The sequence below is a fragment of the Penicillium canescens genome (genome assembly GCF_028828765.1).
Source record: "Penicillium canescens strain IBT 15451 chromosome Unknown utg000002l_segment0_segment0, whole genome shotgun sequence".
NCBI classification, from domain to species: Eukaryota; Fungi; Ascomycota; class Eurotiomycetes; order Eurotiales; family Aspergillaceae; genus Penicillium; species Penicillium canescens.
This window is the reverse complement of record NW_026703964.1, coordinates 3,825,875-3,848,463: the sequence shown is the minus strand read 5'-3', so window position 1 is coordinate 3,848,463 and position 22,589 is coordinate 3,825,875. Positions and strand designations below refer to the sequence as shown.

The window sequence follows — 22,589 nt, the reverse complement described above, 5'->3', positions numbered from 1 at the left end:
CTGAAAATGTATATTTAATTTTCTTATTATCGCGCGCATTAATTACTTCCATGTCTTATGGAAGGTCTGGTATTTTTATCGCTAGTATAGTACTTTGTAGGTCGAAGTTAGCCCGTACGTTGCTAAGGCTAACTTCGATTTTCAAGGTACTGTATATATGCTGACCAAGACGAGCCAGGATTCACTCAAAAATGGCTTAGAAAATGGCTTGAGCAACAGCGAGCTTTGATAGTACTATTCTACGCTAACGGTGGGCGGTATAATAAGTATCCAGTTTACTAACATTTATCTTCTAGTTGGACGGTGCATATAAGATTTTTATTGTGCAATTTAAACCTTATTCAACGAGGTAAATCCAACCTCTCCGTCTTAGAATTTCTAAAGAGAATTATTGAACAATACTGGGGGGAATGACATATAAAGGATTTTGGAGCAGCGGACTTTTTAGTTCCTTATACATTTTTTAAACAAACTATTTTGGGTCGCATAACTCATTGGACGTACAATTATACCAAAAGCATTGAAGGCCCAGTAGAAAAGAAAGAAACATCGGGTATCAATAACAATCGTAACGCTTAGAACATGGCCGCAAAGGCAGCGGCAGCAGCAGCTCCTAATGGCGCAGCCGTTATCAAAGGCTTCGCAGCAGCAGCGGCTCCAGTGGCCGTGATCTGGACAGCGGAAGCAGAAGCCGTCGCATCGGCAGTGAAAGCGTAAATACCATCGGTGACAGTCAAAGCACTATAGCTGACGGACGTAGGCTCGATGGAGGTACTTGAATCAGAAGCAGAAATGGAAGTAGTGTAGCCTTGAACAGAGGCGGTGATAGCAGCACTCCATGAGCAGGAAACAGACTCAGAGCTGTGGGTGAAGGAGCATGCCATGACGTTGGTTGCAACTCCAGTACCACCTGCAGTAGTGACGGTCACTTCACCGGAGAAGCTGAAGGTGGTAGGGCCCTGGACCAAGGTCAGGGGGTGGTGGATTGCGCACTTGTCTGCATCTTTCATGCAGGCTATCTCGTAGGTTGTGGCGTACTTGTCGATGCCAGCGACGCGGGCAGCGGTGCTGGTATAACTGCCTAGGTTGACATACGGCAGATCGGCCTCGACTCCGAAATAGCTGACGGTAGTTGTGCTGGGTTCGGCAGCAGTAGCCAAAGCCGCGAGTGCAGAGGCGAGAAACAAGTTCATGCGCATTTTGAATGATCAGTAGATCTTCAGAAGGCCTAATCTCGAAGTTATGTGAGGCAGTGAGAATTAGGACTGTAGAAATAAGAGTCAGGAATCAACACACGGGGTCCCTTTATACTTAGAGCCTCAATTTTAACACTAGCGTGCTTTGGACAGTCAGCCTAGAAAATTCACTGAGCCCTGCCTCATTTCGGGGCGCAGGCTTAGCCTCCATTGCGGCTTCAGGGTCCATTGCTGCCCTATGGTCAGGTGGATTTCCCACTTTTAGCTCAGGACACAGACCCCTACCGCAACTTCATGCACCCGTATTATAATTTTAGAACTTCAGATCGCCTAATTTTCATGCTTTTCAAAGGGCGGGCACAAACTGATGATCATTTCGAGTGGCCTCATTTGGTCGCTGACTCCGCCCGGAAGCTAGACGTAAAAGACTGAAGCTGCTTGCTGTCAGGGTCCGGTTAGACCGGCATGGCCCACCAAGATTAATCCCAATATCAAAGCCTTGGCTAAGACACCAAGAAAATATCCATGTTGATAGATAGGAAACATGTGACTCATTTACTGCAAGTAATGAACATGTCACTTATCATTGGCGAGTGTTTCGGCAAAAGTTGCTGGACTAAATGCAGCCAAGTCTCATTGGAGGCTCTAACTCTGCTAGCCCTAACGGGATGGAGACTGTGCCGTGGGGGCCAAATCCGATTGTGCTTTATGTTGCATCCTTTCTTAGATAATTAGTTATTTTTTTAACTTCTAACTATGGTCTACGTATTTAGCATCCATCAAGCCCATGCACCCCTGCCTTTGCCGTATACTTGCAAGATCCAACCCCCGGCGTTGTCGCATTCTCCCCCGGGTAAAGCACAACATTATCAAAGTCAATATTGTAGCACGGGTGCAGTTTCGAGCAGGAAACAGATGCAATCTTCGTCGACGGACCATGCGTATAGCCAGTGAAATTCACGAACGCCACATTGGAAATGCTCATCAGGCTTGTCCCTGACAGAGAGCCATTGTTCCCATTGTCCTGCGTGATTGCAGGCCCCGCATTAGCGCCATAGACTTCGAAGTTTGAGAACAATATATTCTCAATGCTGCCCCAGCCACCTCCACGTGGGAGTCCGGCACTTTCATATGAAGTCTGGGGCACAAGAGCTCCAACCCACGTTTTGATGTAGGCGGTGTTGTGCAAGTCCTCGTTATATCGGATCACTTTGACTCCGTCGATGCGGATATCCCTCACACTTGAGTCCTCCAGATATTGGCCTAGACTGCCAATGGCGATGCCATTCCCACCGCGGCAAGTGACATTGTGGATGTCGACATTGTATGACCGTGGCTTGATTGCGATGCAGTCATCGCCGCCTTGGTAAACAAAATGCGTAAGTTGAACGTTCTCCACATCCATTGTATCTGAATAAAGTGTTAGCCACTGTGACTTCAGTCCAACAAATGAAGAAGGATGATGGGAGTGTTCTATGTCGACTTACCGAACCCATCTGTATTTTGTACCCAATTCTCGCCATAGGGTGCATCTACTGCAGTCGCATTGCAGTAAATGTTGTTGAAACGCATATTGGTTCCGTTCATAATGTTGACACTCCACAATTGGGGATCCTTGATGTAGAAATTTTCAACACTGACATCGGATACATTCCAAAACACAAAAGGCATTGGTCGTCCGGGTTTTGTATCGCCTTTTTCTGCAGTATACCACGTATTCCCATTTCCATCAATGCCACCAGTGCCATATCCATCAATTCTGATATTCTGACCCGTGATAACAAACCCGGCGGCGTGGTTTTGGAATGCGACGGGGTATGAATTGTTGCGCCAATAATTTAAATCATCTGAGAACTGGTTTGAGTCAGCTGTGGCTTCTTAATCCGTTTGAAATTCCCACTTACTGTCCATTTTCCACGCCATTCAATCGTTACATCATTTACCACAGGGTTCAAGCGTGTTGCAATCCAGTACGATTGATCTTCAGGGAAGACAATTGTACCACCCTTACCGCATCGACGGAACGCTTCGAGGATGTTAGGGACATCATCTTTCTGGTGGCCATTGGCCTTGACAGTACAGGTATTTGAGCTTCTTTGCTCATTTGCGAATGCTAACGTCGATAGGCCCAGGCCTAATGGAAGGGCGAATAAAGGCACCCTGAATAGTCGCATTGTGGTTTTGACTCGAATTGTTAAGACTAAGCGGTGCCGATGGTGAATTACGGCCAATTACTTATATCCTTGGATGTACAACCTTGAAGGTTTAATACTCGCCCATTGCGTTCGGTGACCTTTGCGCCGAAGCGGACATCGCGAATCGACCTGCGGAGAAGTTCTGCGGGGAAAAGACGGGGATCGATGTAACCTGCAAGGAAAACTTCAATTGTAAAGCCTTTAAGGTGCTTGTTCTGTCGATCTTTGCCTAGAGTATGAAAATTCACTATTCTCTTGTAGGATTGTTCCACCAATCGCTGATATGCAGCAGAGCTCCTCGGTTTCTAGTGTTCAAATCGGCAAACCCCTGGTAAGCCACTCGTGTCATTCACGCCCGAGAAATGCTTGTATTGCTAGTTTTAGATACTTCCCCTCTTCTTGGTATCTAGTATATGTAAGTTAGTCGTTTCTTGCATCATTACTTCCCTAGCAATCACCATGGCGCGACTGAACTGGCTGGGTATGATACTGCGCTCGTTGCTTCTCGTCTCGTCGGCTCTAGCAGAGACATGCTGGCGTAATACCTCCTGTTCCGGGCCGACAGACACTGCATTCAGCGGGCCATGGGAAAAGAACATCTTCGCACCAGCATCGCGCACAGTCCGACCAGCCAAAACTCTAACAGAGCTGAAGAAAAATGCCATCACAGACACGTCCCATCCATACAAAGTCACCTTACAGGGCAACGGCTCACTAATCGTATTCGACTTTGGCATTGAAGTGGGCGGTATAGTCCATCTGAACTATACCTCGACCGGGAGCGGAGCATTAGGGCTCGCATTCACAGAAGCCAAAAACTGGATCGGAGAGTGGTCAGACTCATCAAATGCCCTTTATCACGATGGAGCACTATATACCAATTTCTCATCGACCGGAAAAGGAAGCTACGACATGCCAGACAAATGCCTGCGCGGAGGATTCCGATACTTAACCATTTTTTTGCTCACAGACGACTCGACCATCGTGAAGATCGATGATTTAAACTTGGAACTCGCGTTCCAACCTACTTGGTCAAATCTCCGAGCTTATCAGGGTTATTTCCACTGCAGTGATGAGCTTTTGAATCGCATCTGGTATAGCGGGGCCTATACTCTGCAGACAAATGAAGTACCCGTGAACACCGGCCGTGTGACGAAGGGTGTTACTTCTGGCTGGGTGAATAACGGGACTATGGGCCCGGGAGATACCATTATTGTGGATGGCGCGAAACGGGATCGTGCGGTGTGGCCTGGTGATATGGGAATCGCGGTGCCTTCGGCATTTGTGAGCTTGGGGGACCTGGACAGCGTTAAAAATGCGTTGCAGATTATGTACAACACACAGGTGAGCTTACCCTTTATATTCTTTTCAATCTTATTCTGACAGATCTAGGACAAAACAACAGGTGCATTTGATGAATCTGGGCCTCCGCTCAGTCAGAAAAACTCGGACACATATCATATGTGGTCGATGATTGGCACCTACAACTATGTGCTGTATACCAATGACACCGACTTCTTGCTACAAAATTGGGAGAGCTATCAGCATGCTATGAACTTCATCTATGGCAAGGTAAGCTACCCTAGTGGGCTCTTGAATGTGACGGGCACTCGAGACTGGGCTAGATGGCAGCAAGGCTATAACAACTCAGAGGCACAAATGATGTGAGTTATCCATTCATCAAGTACTCCGGGACCTCTAAGCTAATAAACTCTAGCCTCTATCATACCTTAAACACAGGAGCATCTCTTGCTTCCTGGGCTGGAGACACAACCAACCTATCAAGCACCTGGGCCTCACAAGCCGCAGACCTGAAAGAAGCAATCAACACTTACTGCTGGGATGACTCATACGGCGCATTCAAGGACAATGCAACAGATACCTCTTTACATCCGCAAGACGCAAACAGCATGGCCATCCTCTTCGGGGTCGTAGACAAAAGGCGCGCAGCCAGCATCTCAGAAAAACTTCTCGTAAACTGGACCCCAATAGGCGCCGTCGCTCCAGAGTTACCGGAGAACATTGCGTCCTTCATTTCCTCCTTCGAAATCCAAAGTCACTTCGTTGTTGGGAATCCTGACCGTGCACTTGATCTCATTCGTCGAAGCTGGGGCTGGTATATCAACAATCCAAATGGTACAGAGAGCACAGTGATCGAGGGCTATATTCGGAACGGGACCTTCGGGTATCGGATGGACCGTGGGTATGGCTATGATCCGTCTTATGTCTCCCATGCACACGGTTGGTCTGCGGGTCCGACATCTGCTTTGACTGAATATATTGTTGGTCTTACGGTTACCTCGCGTTTGGGACTGACGTGGAAGATTGCGCCCCAGTTTGGAGATTTGGAGTCTGCTGAGGCGGGTTTTGTTACCTCTCTTGGGAAGTTTCAGGCATCTTGGAGGAAGGGGTCCAGCGGATATACGTTGAGCTTTTCGGTGCCGAAGGGTACTGTCGGTCAGCTTACTTTGCCTTTTGTCACTGCGTCTAAGAAGCCTTCGATCACCATTGATGGTGACCGCTTGACGCGAGGGTTGAGCTACGTTGATCATACTGTAACTGTGAAAGTTACTGGTGGTTCTCATAGAGTAGTAGTGAAATAGAAAATTCTACATGCCGTTCACAATGGATTTGCATGCCAGGTCCGTAGAAGGACACTTACTTTTGATCCAAACTACAATATCCACAGTCACATCTAACATCAGAAACAAACAGCAGTTCATATACAGGTATGTATTTAACTAACCTGATATCTGATAAGCAGCCGGAAAAAGCAACTATCTGCGATGGAAATCTGAACAGAAAAGCAGGTATGTCCGGAACTGGACCAGATCACCGGACAAATTCAGAGCAAAAGAGTCAAGGAGAAAGAAGAATAATAATAAAAAAGCGCTAGGAAGAAGAGGCTTGGGAATATGGCAAAAGTAGCTGCAAGCAAATGCGGAACTAAAGAAATAGGGAGGTCGAGAAAGGAAGGGAAGGCATCAAGTTTAGAAAGTCAGAGGTGTATGGTATGGACAGGAACAAGACGGCCGGATGGGATATCGGGTATCTCGATGTGTTTTCTTTTTTTCTTTGTTCTTTTTCTTTTCTCTCTCTGCGAGAGTCTCTGTTTCTGTCCATTGCAGTCTGAGGTAAGTTTTTGGGTCTCTTTTCTGCTATAGCAGAGAGAGAAAACAAGAAATGAGCAAATGAAGAGAAGGGAAATTCAAGGAATGGATGCATGGGAGGAAAGGAAAGGTACCATGCCCCGGTGTGTGAAGATTGACACCGAATTAAAAAGCAGTCTGAAGATGTGAAAGGTGGATCAAAAGCAAAAAGGCCTTCGAGCTTGGGATATAAAGTCACAGAACCGACAGAACACCATCCCGCCGGAGACGCTGGGGAAAAAAATAACAGAGAAAGGAATCAAGCAGATGTGCAAATATCAAAGGTATCTTGGGGAGATGGACAAGAGATTTGGAATATGTGTTGCGGAGATGGAATATAGGGTCCATCACATCACAATGCAGCATCCACAGCTCTTCTCTTTCTTCGGTTGCTCGCGTGCGGTGACAACCGGCGGGTTCCAATTGGGGTTGGGATTGGGTGTCAGTCCCATTGGGGGTGTATCCTGCACCTTTGGCATGGTGCTGTATCCCATGCTGGTGTTTGGTCGCGGGGGTTCGGGGCTCTTAGGCGGTTGAGGAAGTTCCTCGAGCTGGAGGTTTTCGACGGGCTGCTGTTCCTGTTCTGGTTCTGTTTCGACCTTGAAAGGAACAGGAGGTGTATCGAATGGATGAACTGCGATGGGTGCAAAGTTGCGGTCGTACGTGTTGGGTGTCCGGCCTTCCTTCTCCCATTGCTCCTGTTGCATCTTTTTGGCGAGGGTAGGAAGCATTTGCTGTTCTGGTGGGAGGCGAGGATCAGGCTTATACATGGTTGCCAACCATGGCGGATCTCCCTCGGGGCGGTTGGCCGCAGTTGTTGGCCGACTGTCAGCACCCCGGGTCGTAGGTCGCTGTGTAGTGTTGCCCGACACAGCACGGGAGCGGGCGGTGCTTGTCTTCCTGTTCGTGGGCGGAGCAGAAGTCTTTCGGTTGGTAGAGCCTGTAGCCTTTGGGTTCTTTTTGCCTGGGGTGTTCGGGGTGGTACCGAAGCCACGGCTGCCCGGTCGGCTGCCCGGAGATGGAGTCGAACCATCCTGCTCAATATTAATAGGCTCACTGGCTCTCCGGCCCCGTGAAGAGCAGTCGTCATCTTCGTCTGTTGCTGCACGGCTGCGAGGTCCACGAGAATCACGGCCTATGCCTGGGATGGGCACCGGACTGGCTGTTGAAACCGGTATTCGGGATGCGCTTTTCCCAAGGCTGGGGTTACTGTAGATGCTGGTAGCTGCATCGTCGGCAGCAATCTCCTCTGGTCGGCGAAGATCCCAGTGCTTCCTCTCATCGTCATCTACATGGTCGTTCACACCACGCTTGCCGGGTTCTCCCCGCATTTCTGGCCAGGGCTCAGAGAACTCCGCCGCAGGCGAAGTGGCCGCACCAGTCCCATTAGCAGCACTCTGGTGAGAATCATGGCTTCTCTCTCGTCCCGCGCTCGATTTGCTTTCTCCTCTCATACGACGCTGGAAAAGAATAGCCGCCTGGTGAAGTTCCTCGCTCTCAATCTTTGCCAGCTTGTCGCGGTGGATCCACTTCTCCTGGCTCGTTTCCCCTTCCAGGTATAATTTGAGTCCATCCTTGCCCTCCTCGTTGTCTTTCCGACTGGACGTATCGTAGCCAGCGGCATCTCGCATGCTGCCAACTTCGCTCCCACGTCGGCCAAGGCTGTGGTCCCTCCGTCCCCGGCTGGAAGTCAGATACGGCGATTCGTTTGTGTGGACGGTTCGAGAGACGGAGGAACTGCGTGAGCCGTTGGAATTACGCTTGCGGGCGGATTTCGCGCGGATCAAATTAGAGTCGTGTGAGTGGCGTGGTCTCGAGGGGTTTTGATTTTCCTGCGGGGGAAATGGATCAGCATTTTTTTTCGCCTTTTTTCCTCTCTCTTTCTCTATATTCGCCGGCTGCCATTCCAGAGCAAAGAAAAGCTGGCTTCCATTCCACTGCCACATAGGGAATTCTTACCTCATTTCCAAGCGGCACGGCGAAATCCCATTGCGAGCCGTCTACGCCGCCAGGCGACGGTAGCGCATCTGCAGAGTAGGTTGCGGTTGCGACGCCCGCCATCCCAGAAGTGTTGTAATCGACAGAGGCCAGTCCAGCTGAAACCCGGTTGGTAACGATCAGATACAACGATAGGTTGTTTGTGTGATCAAGACATGCCCGGGACAAATGAAGGTGTAAGGGGTCTGGGCCGAAACAGGCAAATTGTAAATACGCAGGGGGTGTTTCTTCTCCTTGGTCCACGGGGAGATAGCCGACTGCTGGTTCCGTGGTCCTCGAGGTAAGGGTCCACCGGTTCGGGGTGGCTCGGAGCTTCACAGAGAGAGAAATCGGAAGCGATTGGGGTTGAAATCCAAGTCACGAGATCACACGTCGAGGTGTATAACCCGGAGGGGGAAAGGGAATGTCGAGGGGTTAAGTCAGAGAAGAGAAAGAGGGCTAAGGAGGCCGTTCGAACTAACGTCCCAATTGGGAATAGCAAAGGACTAGACCGAGTCCAACGTCTTATATATGAGACTCTGGCGCGCCTATGTATATATTCCTACGCCTCTTGGACTATTTCAATAAAGTAATCAAATCAATTGTATAATCTACCTGTTTCTAATAACTTTATACATGCGACATGTATCAAAATCAGAAAAAAAATTGGTCTCCGTGGGCCGTGCGATGCCCCTGAACTACTGAACTACTGAACTAAGTTACGTTGATCACCAGATCCATGATCTTAAGGCGTAGATTCTAGTACCTCTGTATTTTCTCCCCACTTTCATAGAGAAAAAACTTTGGACTTACATGTCGAAGCTGACAGGTTTATCGTTGGGAAAATGACAAAAGTTGACACCTCACATATACGCCGATCCTCTCCATGCAAAGAAACATCCCGAGGGGTTGACAGGTCCCAGAAAACGAGACTCGCTAAAACAGATACCCCCATAGTCTATGTCCGTCCAAATGCTCCAAAGTATACACAAGGAAAGGAGAGCAGGCCTTTAGAGCTTCGCGATTGTGTCCAGCTTGTTGAGAGCTGCCTGCGCGTCCTTGATGAGCGCTTTGCGCGCATTGCGAATCGTCGCGTCACCGTCTGGTTCAATCCCATCCGCTTTCAACATCACCTGCGCAAGGATCGTCTCGGATAATTTCTTATATTCAAAGTCCCGCTTCTTGGGGTCGGTCGGCGGGTCCGCCACGTATTCATCGACCAACGGAACCACCTCTTGTTGCAGCCACCCGGCCAACGCACTGACTTGCGCCAGCCGAGATGGAATTAACTTGATGTTGGGAGGTGGTGCGGGGTTGCCCGAATTGCCTGACGAAGATGGCCGTGGTGGAGCAACGGGCTCGGGGGGTGTGACCGGCTTCTTCTTGTTATTCTTCTTCTTTCTTCCGCTCTTGCCCCGCGGAGTCGGAGGAGACGATGATTGTTCGGCGTCGCTGTGGCGGGCTGGGGGCACCGCTGGTACGGGGATGTGCCGTCCGCTGTCGTCGGAGGCATCGCTTGGGCTGCCGGGGCCGAAATCAGAGACAACACACATAACCTCGGAATGCTGCTTGATTCCCTCTTCGCGGCAACGCTGTGTGTTGTCCTTCAGCAGTTTCCCTTTGTACAACAATCTAACGTAGTCCGGGCTACTGACACCCATTATGCTGGCAGCCTTGTCTCGGAGCTCTCCCACGGTCAACGATTCGCCAATTGAGTATGGCTCGAAGTGGAGTGGGTAGTTGGTCCCGCGGTGTTTGAGACGGATCACATCGGGTTCCGAGTCTGGACTTGCTGCGGGTGCGTCTATTTCGCCGGGCCTGATATAGGAGAAGTCCGCATCGCTGACATGCGGGGAGGATGCGGGTGCGTAGCTCGGGGAGCGGCGCAGGATGTTGCGCCAGCTCATCGCGACGACGGTAAGCAGACAGACGATAAGGGCTGCAAAGAGAGCGAGTGTTTGTTCGTCGACGGCGAATGGGAGCTTTTGCGCGACTGGTCTGAGCGTGGTCGACAGGTAGGTGAGAATAGGGTCAACTCGGAGGCGGAGAGTTTGGATGTGAACGGGGAGGTTGTCGGCGACCTGGTCCAGGTAAACTGCGCACTTCTCGCCCAAGGTGGATTGGGCGAGGGTCGAGGGCAGTAAAGTCATGGATCTCTGTAGGGGAGAAGAGAACAGGTGGTGTTCAGGTCATGTCCCTGGGTGGTTCCATATAGGCAGACAAGGCGGAGAGTACTTTTTTGCCATCGCAGATAATTATGCATGCAACGGGGTCTGCCTGTTGGTTTGATATGATTTGATTCGGTTCTCTTTGATGTTAAGATCCTGATATGACTATAGTAGTAGAGATAAGCCCATGGGTGCCTTGTGTACCGTGAGGCTGCCTAGATGTGGCGATGTGTTCGAGGCCAGGGGCCGCCGACATACCACACTTTATGTTTTGATGGCCATTCTCTGCCGCGCATAGCATGCGTGTTTCTTATTCCATTGGATTCTCTGGGCTCTATGTTATATGCCCCCTGTGCATTCTGTGCATTCTGTGTATATACGGCGTTGTTCGGTGTCCGACTCGAGCTGGGCTGTTGATCACAAACCATACATACGGAGAACATATAATCCATGGCGCTTTTAAAACATACTTACGTCAATCAATATGTCAGCCTTGGTATCGTATACCTAACTTACTTGTATGGATATGCTTAACTTAGGAGTGGACTCCTGTTCCCGCCAATGCACCTAGGGGTTGCAGTGCAGATCATAAGCTGTAGGAGGAGAGGGAAGTATCAGGATGTGGCTCATATTGATATAGATAGATTCGGGCCCCTGGGTGTATGTTTGACATGCTACCAAAGGATTTAAAAAAAAAAAAAAATTGGAACGTTAAAAAAAAAGGATAAGGGAAAGACATAAATTGTTGAATACTTCAATATATATGTCTCGAGCAACAACCCAAAAATCAAGAAAACCATTAATGGATAAACAGTGTCTGAAACATTGAAATGAATTTGACGACACACTTAATTGTCAAACAATGCTATATGATCATAGCACAGGGCCCTTTCCAGGCCCGCCAAGGTCAATATCAACAATTCGCATTATGTGAAATTTACTTGATGCCTTAGATTTACTTCTGGCTCATGATGCCAAATACTGCGATTCTTTTCATGTATCAGCCTTCGTGGTCTAGTTGGTTATGACGTCGGTCTCATATATCCTTTCTTATGACATTCTTGGTAACAAGATTGACATCCGAAGGTCTCCAGTTCGAACCTGGACGAGGGCATGCTTTTTGCTTTTTTTTTTTGCCATTTTACTAGCGTAATCTGCAATCGATACAGTACCCTCGCAAAGCGGTGAACACCAACCAGTTCATATCAACTCCAAGCTCCAAGCTCCCGCAAAAACATCATACAGGAAAGCACCTTCACATCCACAACCACAATGGATCCCACAATGGAACTACCACAACCCCCCACAACAATGAAAGCTTGGCTCTACAGTGGCACATCCTGCGGCCTGGAGAAGAACATGTACCTAGACTCATCGGCGCGCGTCCCGCCCGCTCTGAAAGGCGACGAGGTCCTCGTGGAAGTCCTCTCAAGCGCGCTCAACCCAGCCGACTTCAAAGTCCCCGAAATGGGCCCGCACGTCCGCCACCTGGCCATCGGGATGCCAGCGTCCCCGGGGATGGACTTCTGCGGGCGTGTGGTGACGACCGGTCCGGGTGCCAGCTTCAAGCCAGGCGAGCTTGTCTACGGGTGTCATAGTATGCCGGTGAAGTTCGGTGCGCTCGCTAAGTATCTCTCCATCTCGTCGAAACTGATTGCGCCTGTTCCCGAGGGCGTGAGTGTGGATGATGCGGCGAGTTTAGGAATTGCTGGGCAGTCGGCTTATCAGGCTTTGGAGGGGTATGTTAAGAAGGGGGATAAGGTGTTTATTAATGGGGGTTCTGGGGGGTGTGGGGTTTTTGCGATTCAACTTGCTAAGCATATGGGTTGTTTTGTTGCTGTGACTTGTTCGACGAGGAATGTTGAGTTGTGTTATAGGCTTGGCGCTGATGAGGTTATTGATTACACGGCTGTTGGTGATATTGTTGGGGCTTTGAAGAAGAAGGGGATTGTCTTTGATCATATTCTTGATCATATCGGGTTGCCGTCGGATTTATACTTCCAGTGTCATCATTTCTTAAGGCCCGGTGGTGTGTTTGTGCAGGTTGGGGCGTCGGCTTTGACTACATTTGTTGGCAGAGTGACTTGGCCCTCGTTCCTAGGTGGAGGAAAGAGGAAATACGTCATCTTCTTCTTCAAAAATACTCGGGAGCACACCGTCAAGCTCGGGGAGCTGGTCCAGAAGGGAATTCTCAAGTTGAATTTCGACAGCAAGTATGATTTTGAGGATGCCGTGAAGGCATTTGACAGACTTCGCTCAGGGCGCGCCAGGGGCAAAGTCCTTGTTCATGTGGCCAATCCTCAAGAAGACACGAGCGCGGTTGTCAACGACTTTTTGTTTCAATAGCCATTAAGATTCAGGCGCAGCAGGAATGTACAGTTTCAAAGCATACATATGCCCCCTCTAAATTCTTTATAGAATAGTAACATTTTGCTACAAATAGTAGTTTCTTGCTAATGCGCATCGTTCCGCTGTGAATATAAACCAAAATATCTATATAATCTAACTAACGAAAACACTACTAAAAACAAAAACATACAACAGTAAGGATTCGCTAGTGCTCACCCACCTAACTACTAACTTACCGGCGTGTGGCTTATGTGCGGCCAGTAGTCGGGTGGGTGTCGCCAGGGGTGAGTTTAGGGTGAGAGCCGGCTTTACAGTCGCGCGACCGGGGGTGAGAGGGTGAGCGCGCTATACACAGGGTGAGAATCAGTGTGAGAGTCACCCAAGTCGCGCGACCACAGCACTGACCCCCGTGCGTTCCCACCCCCGGGTGACACTGCCGCCACCGTGGGGGTACGAACCCCAACGCCGCACCCGGCGCTACGCCTCTCGGAGGCCTCAACTGAACACCAGCAGAATGTTATTGGATTATACCCCTACACCCAAAACACTCGACATCTTGGCATCTACATACAAGCACAACTAGAAGCATTATACAACGCGGTTTCTTTAGGATATCTTCAAGCCCATGGTCTTCCTCGTCTGCCTTGCGTTGTTAATATATTTGAGCTCTAATAGTTTTGGGGCTCAAGTCGCACTAGTAACTAGATGGTCGCGAGATGGGAACTACTTAGTTGTCGCAGACTAATTAAAATCTAAGTTAAGTCTTATACACTTAGATATATTAGAGGAACTGAGACCGGGTTTACGGAACGTTGTAGCTTTAGTTAGTTCCAAACTATAGGAACCAGCGTTCTAAGGTTCCTTGATATAGCAATATTCAAAAATAGATTCCCCCATAGTGGACACGCGTTATTTCTCGGCCCGTACCCGAAACCACGCTAATCCAACGTTGCTAATATGGAAATATTTGTTTACTTATACAGTACATCCGAAAATTGGTGTCACCACCTACACTCTGTCACTTTTTTTTGTCTAAAGTGATGTCAAGAAGACTTACTCTTGTAGGATATTCACCGGAATATCAATTTTCCGATTTATCACCAATACAGAGAGTTACTAAGATAAATTACATACTTGTGTCTCATAAATATATGAGCGACTAGTGGTAAACGAGAATCTTCCACGGAAACGTAAATTATTAGTTACTAAACGCCCACAATCATTGAGCTTTCATGATTCCCACACCACCCCACCGTACCAGTGGGCAATCTAAATGCTGTCTCGGAACCAGCCAGACCACACAAACTGTGATCGACAATTTCTAATACTTACAGAATACAAGGCTTTGTGTACAGTGACTGGACATAAGTAATTGCTTCCCCTTGGCCACACTTACTACACCGTCCAACATAGCCAATACCGCCTTCCTAAATGGATCAACGATCTAACAAAGAAGGGGTTGATAAATAGCTACTGCTCAGCGTACATGGGATGATTGAGATATAAAGCATTTGGAGCATCTCTCAGAGATGATGCCATATTGCCAGGGCTGGTATACGCCTTACAAATTTAATTACATGAGGTTTATGGCCGGCAGAATGTCATGTAATAAGGACATATGGGGCAGGGGACCTATTACTTATGTCCAGTCACTGTACACTGCCTGCTTTTACCACTGTATTCGAGCCCTCCCTTAAAGGCCTCCTCATGTGTACTCTGGATGCTTAGATAGTTTGCACACATCGAATTACACAAAAGTTGCCTTCTGACATCGCAACAATTGCAGGGTCTGATCAGTAAATTTACTAGATTATCATCCCTCAGCCTAACGTGCTACGGACTTGTTACTATGGCCGACCTACTATCAATTGCCGCTGGAGTTGCAGGATTGCTCTCTCTTGGAATCCAAGTTACCCAATTTTTGACTGAATTTTACTCTCCGGTCAAGGAAAAAGCTACTAATGTAGTCAATATCGGGCGGAATCTTGAAGATCTTCTGTCTTTCGATCTCTGCATGTCGCAATACAAGAACGCCGATCTCGAACCGGCGAACAAGAGCTACACCAAACGGTCAACACTGCAGTTCAAAACTGTAATCAAATTATCAAGGAGCTTCAGGGTGAATGCCTTAAATTCCAGACGGGCCAAACTACGCGTTTTCAGGGCCAGGTTCAACTCGCCCAGCGTCGCGTAGCCTATCCATTCAGAAAAAGCACTTTACAAAAGCTTGAAGAAGACATTGGCGAGATACGTGAACATCTATCTTTTGCGCTAGAAGTGTTGCAACTCAGAAGCAACTGTACCGTGGCCTAAGTCCAAATTGCGGAGCTTAGAGAGATCTCACAGGTAATTGTCGAGGTTTGATAGATACCGGTTTCTCTCGTTTGCCTAAAGAAGCTATTAATAATCGCAAACTTCTGCTATATTAAGGATCAATTTAAGATTATATCCGTATATGAAAAATAAGTCGAGAGGTGATATAAAAGTTAATTGAAGATAAACGTATTGAGGACGCTACTACACTAGCTCTACTTCACCCAGATTTTTATAAGAGGAATATCTACTTCTCTACCGAAGAACTAACCGTTATTACTAGCCTAATAGATTAGCAATTAACTAGTATTAAGCCCGCGTTTATTTATACTAACGAGACAACATTAATATAAATTCTAATAGGTAGATCTCGAATAATATATAGGACGCTACGAGGGTTACTTATTAGATAGCGTATAATAAATAGATATAGACTACCAAAAAAAGCCGAGTCCCGTGGCGAAGACATAACAGTAGTAAAGGCGGACAAGATGTGGCCATTTGAGTGCTAGATAGAAACCAGGGAAAGGTAATCAAAAAGCCAACCGGTCACTGTCTCTAGTGTCTAGTCTAAACCTAGGTCCAGCCCTTACGTTAGCTTTTCGACATTAGGACATGGCTGCAGTCAGAGTGCACTGAAACTATTGAGTCCGATAGGCTCTTCTTAAATGATCACACGCCTATTTACTCCGTGGGTCTCTTTCATTTCCCAAACCTCGCTTTCTGTTGGTCTCCGAATAGGTCGATTCACTTCCAGATTTCTCGTTCACTCCTGGGGGGCCAATAGTCAAGATGGCGACCACAGAGCTGTATAAACTCCTGGTAGTTCGTACATGTTGCTTGTAAATCGACTCAACCAGAACAGCTGTGAGTGAAATGCTATCATATCAACCAAGGGTTCTTTTGAATTCCCCCTGAGAGCGGGAAGTTAAGAGATGGGCGGGACAGAAGCCGTGTAAGATAAGGTTAAACAACGTGAGATTTTAGCGTATCCCCGAAATTGCTGATATACAGTGACTGCTCAACCCCGCTCAGAGTTAGAGAGTCAAGAGAGACCAGGTAGCACCCGGGTCATGCTATGCCCCAAGTGTGACCTGTCTTTCTCAGAAGAGCTTAGTTTTCCAAGTCTCCCAAGTTTGGCCGATAAAACCTGGGATTATCCTATCCTCCCCATGGAGTATTACACTTGAAGGTCACATAAATGTAGCCCTTTGCCGCGGGTCCCGGGATGGCGAAAAACAAGGTGCCAAGAAGGGGCGCTGAGAGGATCATCGGGTGTAGCCGCCAATTCACGGGCAGCCAAGACAGGTACAACTCTTGTATAGTGCCAGATCACGTCAATCACCGTAACGGTGAAGGCTCGAGCGGGGCCTTGGCCACGCCTTGAGTCTTGCTGTCCGCTTGTTTAGGGAAATCTCCAAGCTATCACTTGGATGAAATTTTCGTCAGCCAAGAAGCCAAAACCCTAACGAGAACATCATTGTTGCACTGGGATTGAGGGAAGATTTCCCGTTGTTCGTGTCCAACCACTGTGGCTTCCAACGTTGTATTAGTTTGATACTAGGTGTGGTCTTGGCAAATTAGTGGCCACTACATATGTACGATCTGGAGCTTCACTTATTTCGGAGAAAGCACGACAATTGATAGTGGCGATCGAATGTTGGTGACTTGACTCCGTTGAATTAATCGCAACCTCCGGAGTACAGAACACGTGGAAATAACCGGGCCCATGTCCTCGGCTATCCCAAAGGGGTTCCGCCTCCCTGCATAGTGAGCATATCTAAAGAGCTTTTAGAGAGTTTAAGAACCATACCATCGTCTAACTTTTGCCTGTTCCAGCTAGTAGAGAATAGGGAACTGGTATCGTTGGAACACATTACCATCCCTGTGAGCCAGTTTGCCATTGATTCGGCCCCGGCGGAGCGGCGAGAATCATGCACAGGAATAGGGCGTGGGTCAGATATATCCCTGTCTGTCAGGGTCCTACCCCACGGACCTCCCAAACTGGGGCCGTCGACAGCCGCTGAGCTGGAGGATTCAAGTCGGCCAGCGCTTGAAGAAAACAATTCACATGTTAATTGATGGTATAACTATTGGAACATGCTCTCCTCCGTTGCCAAGTCTTCAAGATAAAGGATGCAACATCGTAACTGCTTGCGCAAGCCAAGTGGCTAAAAATACCTTTGGCAATACGAGGCGTTGAGGGGATTTTGTCCCAGAGGCAGAACAGCCCATTGAGTAAACAATGGACCCATGAGGGGGTCTACAAGGTTGTCCATTGGATGCCAAGGGACCTGGCGATGACCAAGATGGGGCCGATGCGTATTGTCCGAACATTTGGCGCCGCAAATGGTTAGGATAACGACAACGAACGAAGCCTCCAGGTTCCACAAGGGGTCGCGATTCTCGATCCATTCGAAGGTTGGTTGCTTTTCTTTTTTCTTTTTTTCTTTTTTTTTTGCCTGAGCGTCCAATACGAGACCGGGCTTTCGCCGTTGTAGTTAATTACTATAAAATCTCCCGCTCGAGCCTGCAGATCCCCATCTGCATATCAAGTAGAGTAGCCAGAGACTTGATATAACCGTCTGCAATCGACCGACCTTCACGCACTTCGAGAAAAAACAGAAAAAAATGAGAAGGCAGCAGTCTGGGCTCGCTTGCGAGGAATGTCGTCGACGGAAAGCACGATGCGATCGTGTGCGTCCTCAGTGTGGTATATGCACTGATGCAGGCCGTACTTGCATCGTCGTCGATAAAAGGTCTCCACGAGGGCCCAAGAAGGGGCAATTAAAGGATTTGCGATATCGATTAGGTGAGTTGGGTCTAGTTGAAGAGCTCTGGCAATAGTGTCCACTGACCTAGATGGGTTACCACAGCGGTGATCGAACAACAACTGATCAATCAGAACCAGCCCCTTGACAGTCACATATTACCAGACTCAAATAGAGGGAGCCTGGAACGAGAAGCGTCAAATGAACTTCACTGTGAAGGTGGCATGATAGGATGCGACACGGATGAGTTGCAAATGTTGAACTTTGCTTCATCTGAAAATATCTCCGTGTCTGACGGGCAGGAAGCAATTGACTGGACGATGGCGTATGATTGTCGGAATGAGAGATCGAGCACTTGGAACAATCTCGATATGAGCAACCCTCGACCATGTCTCATCACGCCCATTTCGCCCGTTCAAACCTCCGCAAGGGAGATGGCGCCCAAGGGGGAGTTGGATATGTCCGATCTCATGCAAGCTGATCTGTATGAAGGTTATGGTCCCTAAAGCAAAGGGTATGAAAGCTGATATCCTTTATAGGGATCTCCTATACTTTGAGCGAGTCCATCCTATTGTCCCGATGATACACAAACGACGCTATCTTTCATGGGCTAATGAGAAAACGGTCTCACCTGCCCGAGCTTGCTTGCGCTCAGCCATGCGCACCATCGCTGCCGCCATGTCCGCTCAGTTCTGCGCGTTTTCCGATAAACTCTATGCCTGTACCCGAAGTATGCTGGAGATGCAAGACGTACAAGGCGAAAACGGTTTGCCATGGATGACAACTACTAGAGCGTCCCGCCGCCGGATTGAACGCGAGATGATCCAGGCATGGCTCTTACTTGCCCATTGCGAGTTCTTACGCAAGCCTGAGCAGGACGCTCTCCTCGCCTCGACCAGGGCCTTTAGGCTTCTCCAGCTCTCGCGTCTATTTGATATTGATATACACGATGATGAGACCTCGCCGAATGAGAACTCGGGATCCTGTCCGTCAGTTTCTCCTTCCACGACGCAGAATCCCCCAGATGAAGCGTGGATAGAGACCGAAGAAAAACGGCGAACGCTGTGGACGGCCTTTGTCCTTGACTGTTTATCCAGTATGCTTAGCGATCGACCATCGATGCTGCACGAAGATATGGTCGGTGAACTGCCCCCCTCTTGCCTTGTGATAATATACAGTTCAGCTGACACGATCTGCCGTACAGATAAACACACGTCTTCCAATGCCCGAGAGGGATTTTCAAAGTGGCCAGCGACCAGTCCCCATGGGCTTTCTACCTGAAACAATGGGCAAGACCAGCGAGTGCGAGACACTTTCCTCTTTTGCCCGCTGCGTTGTGTTCGCGAACCTTTTCGGGCGTTGCATAGCACACCGGCGACTCGCACAGTCAGTCTCTCTCCCAGAGTCTGGCTCGGAGTCAAAGTCACGGCATTTTTGGATGAGGCACGAATGGCTGGCCGCGGCCGCCGCCCATGCAACGAGGCCGATACCACCGACACAAGCCCCCAATGAGTCTAAATCGGAGACCGCAAAGTGTGATCCATTGGCTGCTTTCAACCGTATCCTCGCCTACAGTGCGTGCATATCCCTTAGCGAGACGGCCGAAGCAAGGGCATGGGAGACCCTCGACGATCACACGTTGGCTTTGTCATATAGACAGGTAGCCAGCCAAGCCGCATACGAAATCGCTCTACTTATTCAAAAGGCGCCTCGAATTGCTTTCTTTAAGATGCATCCTATGCTTCCTAATGCAATATACTTGGCTGCCAAGTTTCTCAGAGCTACGACGCCAAACTTCGCGACTCCAGCGGCACATGACCACAATAGCATTCACCATCTACTCGTCGCCCTGGGATATCTCAGCAATGTCAATAATCTGGCCCGAGACCTTCTCGTCAAAGCTAAAGCGGACATTGGGGAAAATGCACTGATAGCAACTGAAGTGACGGGGCCAAATTGGGATGCGTTAAAATTGGCGATACATCTAGACGTATAGGCATGATGGAAACATCTATTCCGGCATAGAATCCAAATAAACTCAAATTCATTACCGGCGTTATGTCTCCTTGTCGCCAAACCTGCCTTTCATCCACCTAAGGTAGATGTGAAATTATAATATATTCGTTATCATCGTGCTTTGCCCGCTTCTATCGCAGGTATAGATCTGAATGCAGTTATCTGAATGTGCTTTGGAGACTTGAGAAGTTCGAAATAGCACCTAGTTGACAATGAAGCTCCTCCACCTGCAAATCCGAATCGACAATAGGATGACAGCCGCGTCTGCGATACATCTCTCAGACGCTCAGAATGCAGTGTCTGCGCCCCGAATTCGCTCTCCCAAGATAGCCAAAGCATCGCTTACCATGCCAGCAGTATCATGATCCCATAACTGATGACTACGGCTAATGATATCACGACTCAGCTCTTCAGCTGCCAGCCCCCAGTCACGATCCTTCCAAGTACACAGTTCACCTGTTCGCCTGCTACTCCGAACCAGCCACTGTGACCGTTCGTACCGTACCTCACTGTACACGGCCAATGCTTCAGATGCCACCACACCTGAGACAATCGGTGCCTTCGCCAACACAGCCAATACCTCTGCGAGAATCAGAGCGTCTTCTATCCCAAATTCAGCTCCGCCTCCCTGGTTTGGCGTCGAGGCATGTGCGGCATCCCCAGCTAAGCACACACGGCCCTTGGCAAACATCGGGACTGGTGCTTCTAGCATATCAAACACGGCCCATTTTTCTAGCTTTTCCGGGAACATCGACACAGCTGACCGGACAGTTGGACCAAATTCGACAAATGCTTTGGTTGCCTCGTCCCGCGTCGCCGGGAGTACATATCTCTTGCTATCGCTATTTGTTTGAATCTCTGGCCATTCCTCCTTATCCATGATGAAAGCCTCGATGTGCATTGCATGCACCTCGGCGAGGGGGATAGTGAGTACAAATGCGCCTGGGCCGGTATGCAGTATCGCACTGGAAGTCTTTTCTGGGCCGAGTACAGCGGTTGCTTGCGCCAAAGGCACCATACCACGGTATCCTAGTTGGTGTGAGTACTGGGCCCGAGGACCAAGTTCGTCGGTTCCGAACATGGACGCGCGGACTTGAGATCTGATCCCATCGCAACCAATGACTATTGCTATTATCAGTACCGCCATGTTATGCAACAACTGACAGCGCCTAATCCATTAACTCACCCACATCAGCCTGGGCAGTTTCGCCATCCCTGAATTTTAGAACTGCCCTCCCGGATTCATCGTCTGTCTCAATTGAATCTAGCCATTTCCGGTATCGAACACGGTCTTTCGGGATATGTTGAACAATTTGGTCGACAAAGTCGCACCGCCGACACGCCTTGTAGCCTCCCTTTACGTGAAGCTGAAACAACAATGCTGCGGTTGATGTGCGAGGATCTTCGCTCCCTTGTTCACGAACACCGTCCACAAAATCGATCGTTCCACCTGACGGCGCACTCGCCACATTGGTAAAGCTTTGGAGGACGCATGGATCCAGCGCCTCCATGGCGCGCTGCGCGTTGGGCGTGAAGGTGATGCCAACGCCCAACTCACCAAAATTCTCGGCTCGTTCGTAAATGGTGAAGCTAACATTGCGCTTCAACAGCCCGACAGCGAGGGCTAAGCCAGTGATACCGCCGCCGACGATGGCGACCTCGAATGGGCTGTTGGCGGGTCGAGTCATATTGAGGTCGGGTCGCGCGATAAACCGGTGAGTGGATTGGAGGAATACTGACCTGAGCTAAATGCCAGTCTTATCATTGTCCTTGATATTGTCTCTATACATCAGCAATCTTCTAGACGGAGTTTCTGCTGCTTCAATGACGTGGTTGACTTTGTATCGGCGGACTCCGGAGTTTCTGTCGAACCAACCGGAGCCACATCTACTCCGAAGTCTACTGCTTTGAACTTGGCGCCGGGTTGAGCCAGAAAGAATACATTTGATACACGTTTCGAGCTGGTGTCAGGTCAAACACGTGTACAATAGGACTGAGTTATTGGGACAGTACCTCTACATAACAGATTTCCTCTGCCGGAGCTTTCCTATCAGAGTCACCACATTTGTGGGTTCAAAGTCAGGGCTGCTCACTGCCACGTGATAAACCAGTGGACTATGGTCGAGAATATAGACAAAACTGCGCATTTTCTGGGGTGTTTTCACTAGAGCGCTCGCTTACAGATTAATTTACCACCGAGGTCAGGTAGATTTCTAGGGTGATGAGTTAAACATGCTGCAAGAAATGGGATCGCGTCATTCTTCTATTCTTCATCAGCCTGTCTGCCACATGTATATTGCCTACTATCACTTCAGTCAAGATGATTTGACTGTGGCCACCACTCCGGGATTTCATTTCATTTCCGCTATCCCTTTGATACTTCCTTTTTCCTTTTCATAGTTGAGTAAGGGGCCAGGTAGAGTGAAGGAGCGGTGTGTTGATGGCCTTGTGAGAA

At 48.8% G+C, this 22,589-nt stretch overlaps 8 protein-coding genes across 8 annotated transcripts; 3 read left to right on the top strand and 5 right to left on the bottom strand.

Moving 5' to 3' along the window:
- Window positions 1-575: 575 nt before the first annotated feature.
- N7446_002662 (uncharacterized protein) lies at window positions 576-1,199 on the bottom strand (the record flags this gene model as incomplete). The annotated part of the gene is made up of 1 exon (XM_058511411.1): window positions 576-1,199. The coding sequence occupies one exon, from the start codon at window positions 1,197-1,199 to the stop codon at window positions 576-578; it is 624 nt and encodes a 207-aa protein (XP_058376947.1).
- A 766-nt stretch (window positions 1,200-1,965) lies between these two features.
- Window positions 1,966-3,370, bottom strand: N7446_002661 (putative extracellular exo-polygalacturonase; the record flags this gene model as incomplete). The annotated part of the gene is made up of 3 exons (XM_058511410.1): window positions 1,966-2,606; window positions 2,684-3,050; window positions 3,101-3,370. 3 exons carry the CDS (start codon window positions 3,368-3,370, stop codon window positions 1,966-1,968), a joined length of 1,278 nt encoding a protein of 425 aa, XP_058376946.1.
- Window positions 3,371-3,850: 480 nt separating this feature from the next.
- N7446_002660 (putative alpha-L-rhamnosidase B) lies at window positions 3,851-5,994 on the top strand (the record flags this gene model as incomplete). Its single annotated transcript, XM_058511409.1, has 3 exons — window positions 3,851-4,735; window positions 4,784-5,055; window positions 5,109-5,994. The coding sequence occupies 3 exons, from the start codon at window positions 3,851-3,853 to the stop codon at window positions 5,992-5,994; spliced, it is 2,043 nt and encodes a 680-aa protein (XP_058376945.1).
- Window positions 5,995-6,887: 893 nt separating this feature from the next.
- On the bottom strand, window positions 6,888-8,601 carry N7446_002659 (uncharacterized protein; the record flags this gene model as incomplete). The annotated part of the gene is made up of 2 exons (XM_058511408.1): window positions 6,888-8,372; window positions 8,500-8,601. 2 exons carry the CDS (start codon window positions 8,599-8,601, stop codon window positions 6,888-6,890), a joined length of 1,587 nt encoding a protein of 528 aa, XP_058376944.1.
- A 926-nt stretch (window positions 8,602-9,527) lies between these two features.
- N7446_002658 (uncharacterized protein) lies at window positions 9,528-10,667 on the bottom strand (the record flags this gene model as incomplete). Its single annotated transcript, XM_058511407.1, has 1 exon — window positions 9,528-10,667. One exon carries the CDS (start codon window positions 10,665-10,667, stop codon window positions 9,528-9,530), a length of 1,140 nt encoding a protein of 379 aa, XP_058376943.1.
- Window positions 10,668-11,957: 1,290 nt separating this feature from the next.
- N7446_002657 (NAD(P)-dependent alcohol dehydrogenase) lies at window positions 11,958-13,031 on the top strand (the record flags this gene model as incomplete). Its single annotated transcript, XM_058511406.1, has 1 exon — window positions 11,958-13,031. One exon carries the CDS (start codon window positions 11,958-11,960, stop codon window positions 13,029-13,031), a length of 1,074 nt encoding a protein of 357 aa, XP_058376942.1.
- A 4,947-nt stretch (window positions 13,032-17,978) lies between these two features.
- On the top strand, window positions 17,979-20,114 carry N7446_002656 (uncharacterized protein; the record flags this gene model as incomplete). Its single annotated transcript, XM_058511405.1, has 4 exons — window positions 17,979-18,163; window positions 18,210-18,602; window positions 18,658-19,255; window positions 19,323-20,114. The coding sequence occupies 4 exons, from the start codon at window positions 17,979-17,981 to the stop codon at window positions 20,112-20,114; spliced, it is 1,968 nt and encodes a 655-aa protein (XP_058376941.1).
- A 306-nt stretch (window positions 20,115-20,420) lies between these two features.
- On the bottom strand, window positions 20,421-21,822 carry N7446_002655 (uncharacterized protein; the record flags this gene model as incomplete). The annotated part of the gene is made up of 2 exons (XM_058511404.1): window positions 20,421-21,256; window positions 21,321-21,822. 2 exons carry the CDS (start codon window positions 21,820-21,822, stop codon window positions 20,421-20,423), a joined length of 1,338 nt encoding a protein of 445 aa, XP_058376940.1.
- Between the last annotated feature and the right edge of the window lie 767 nt (window positions 21,823-22,589).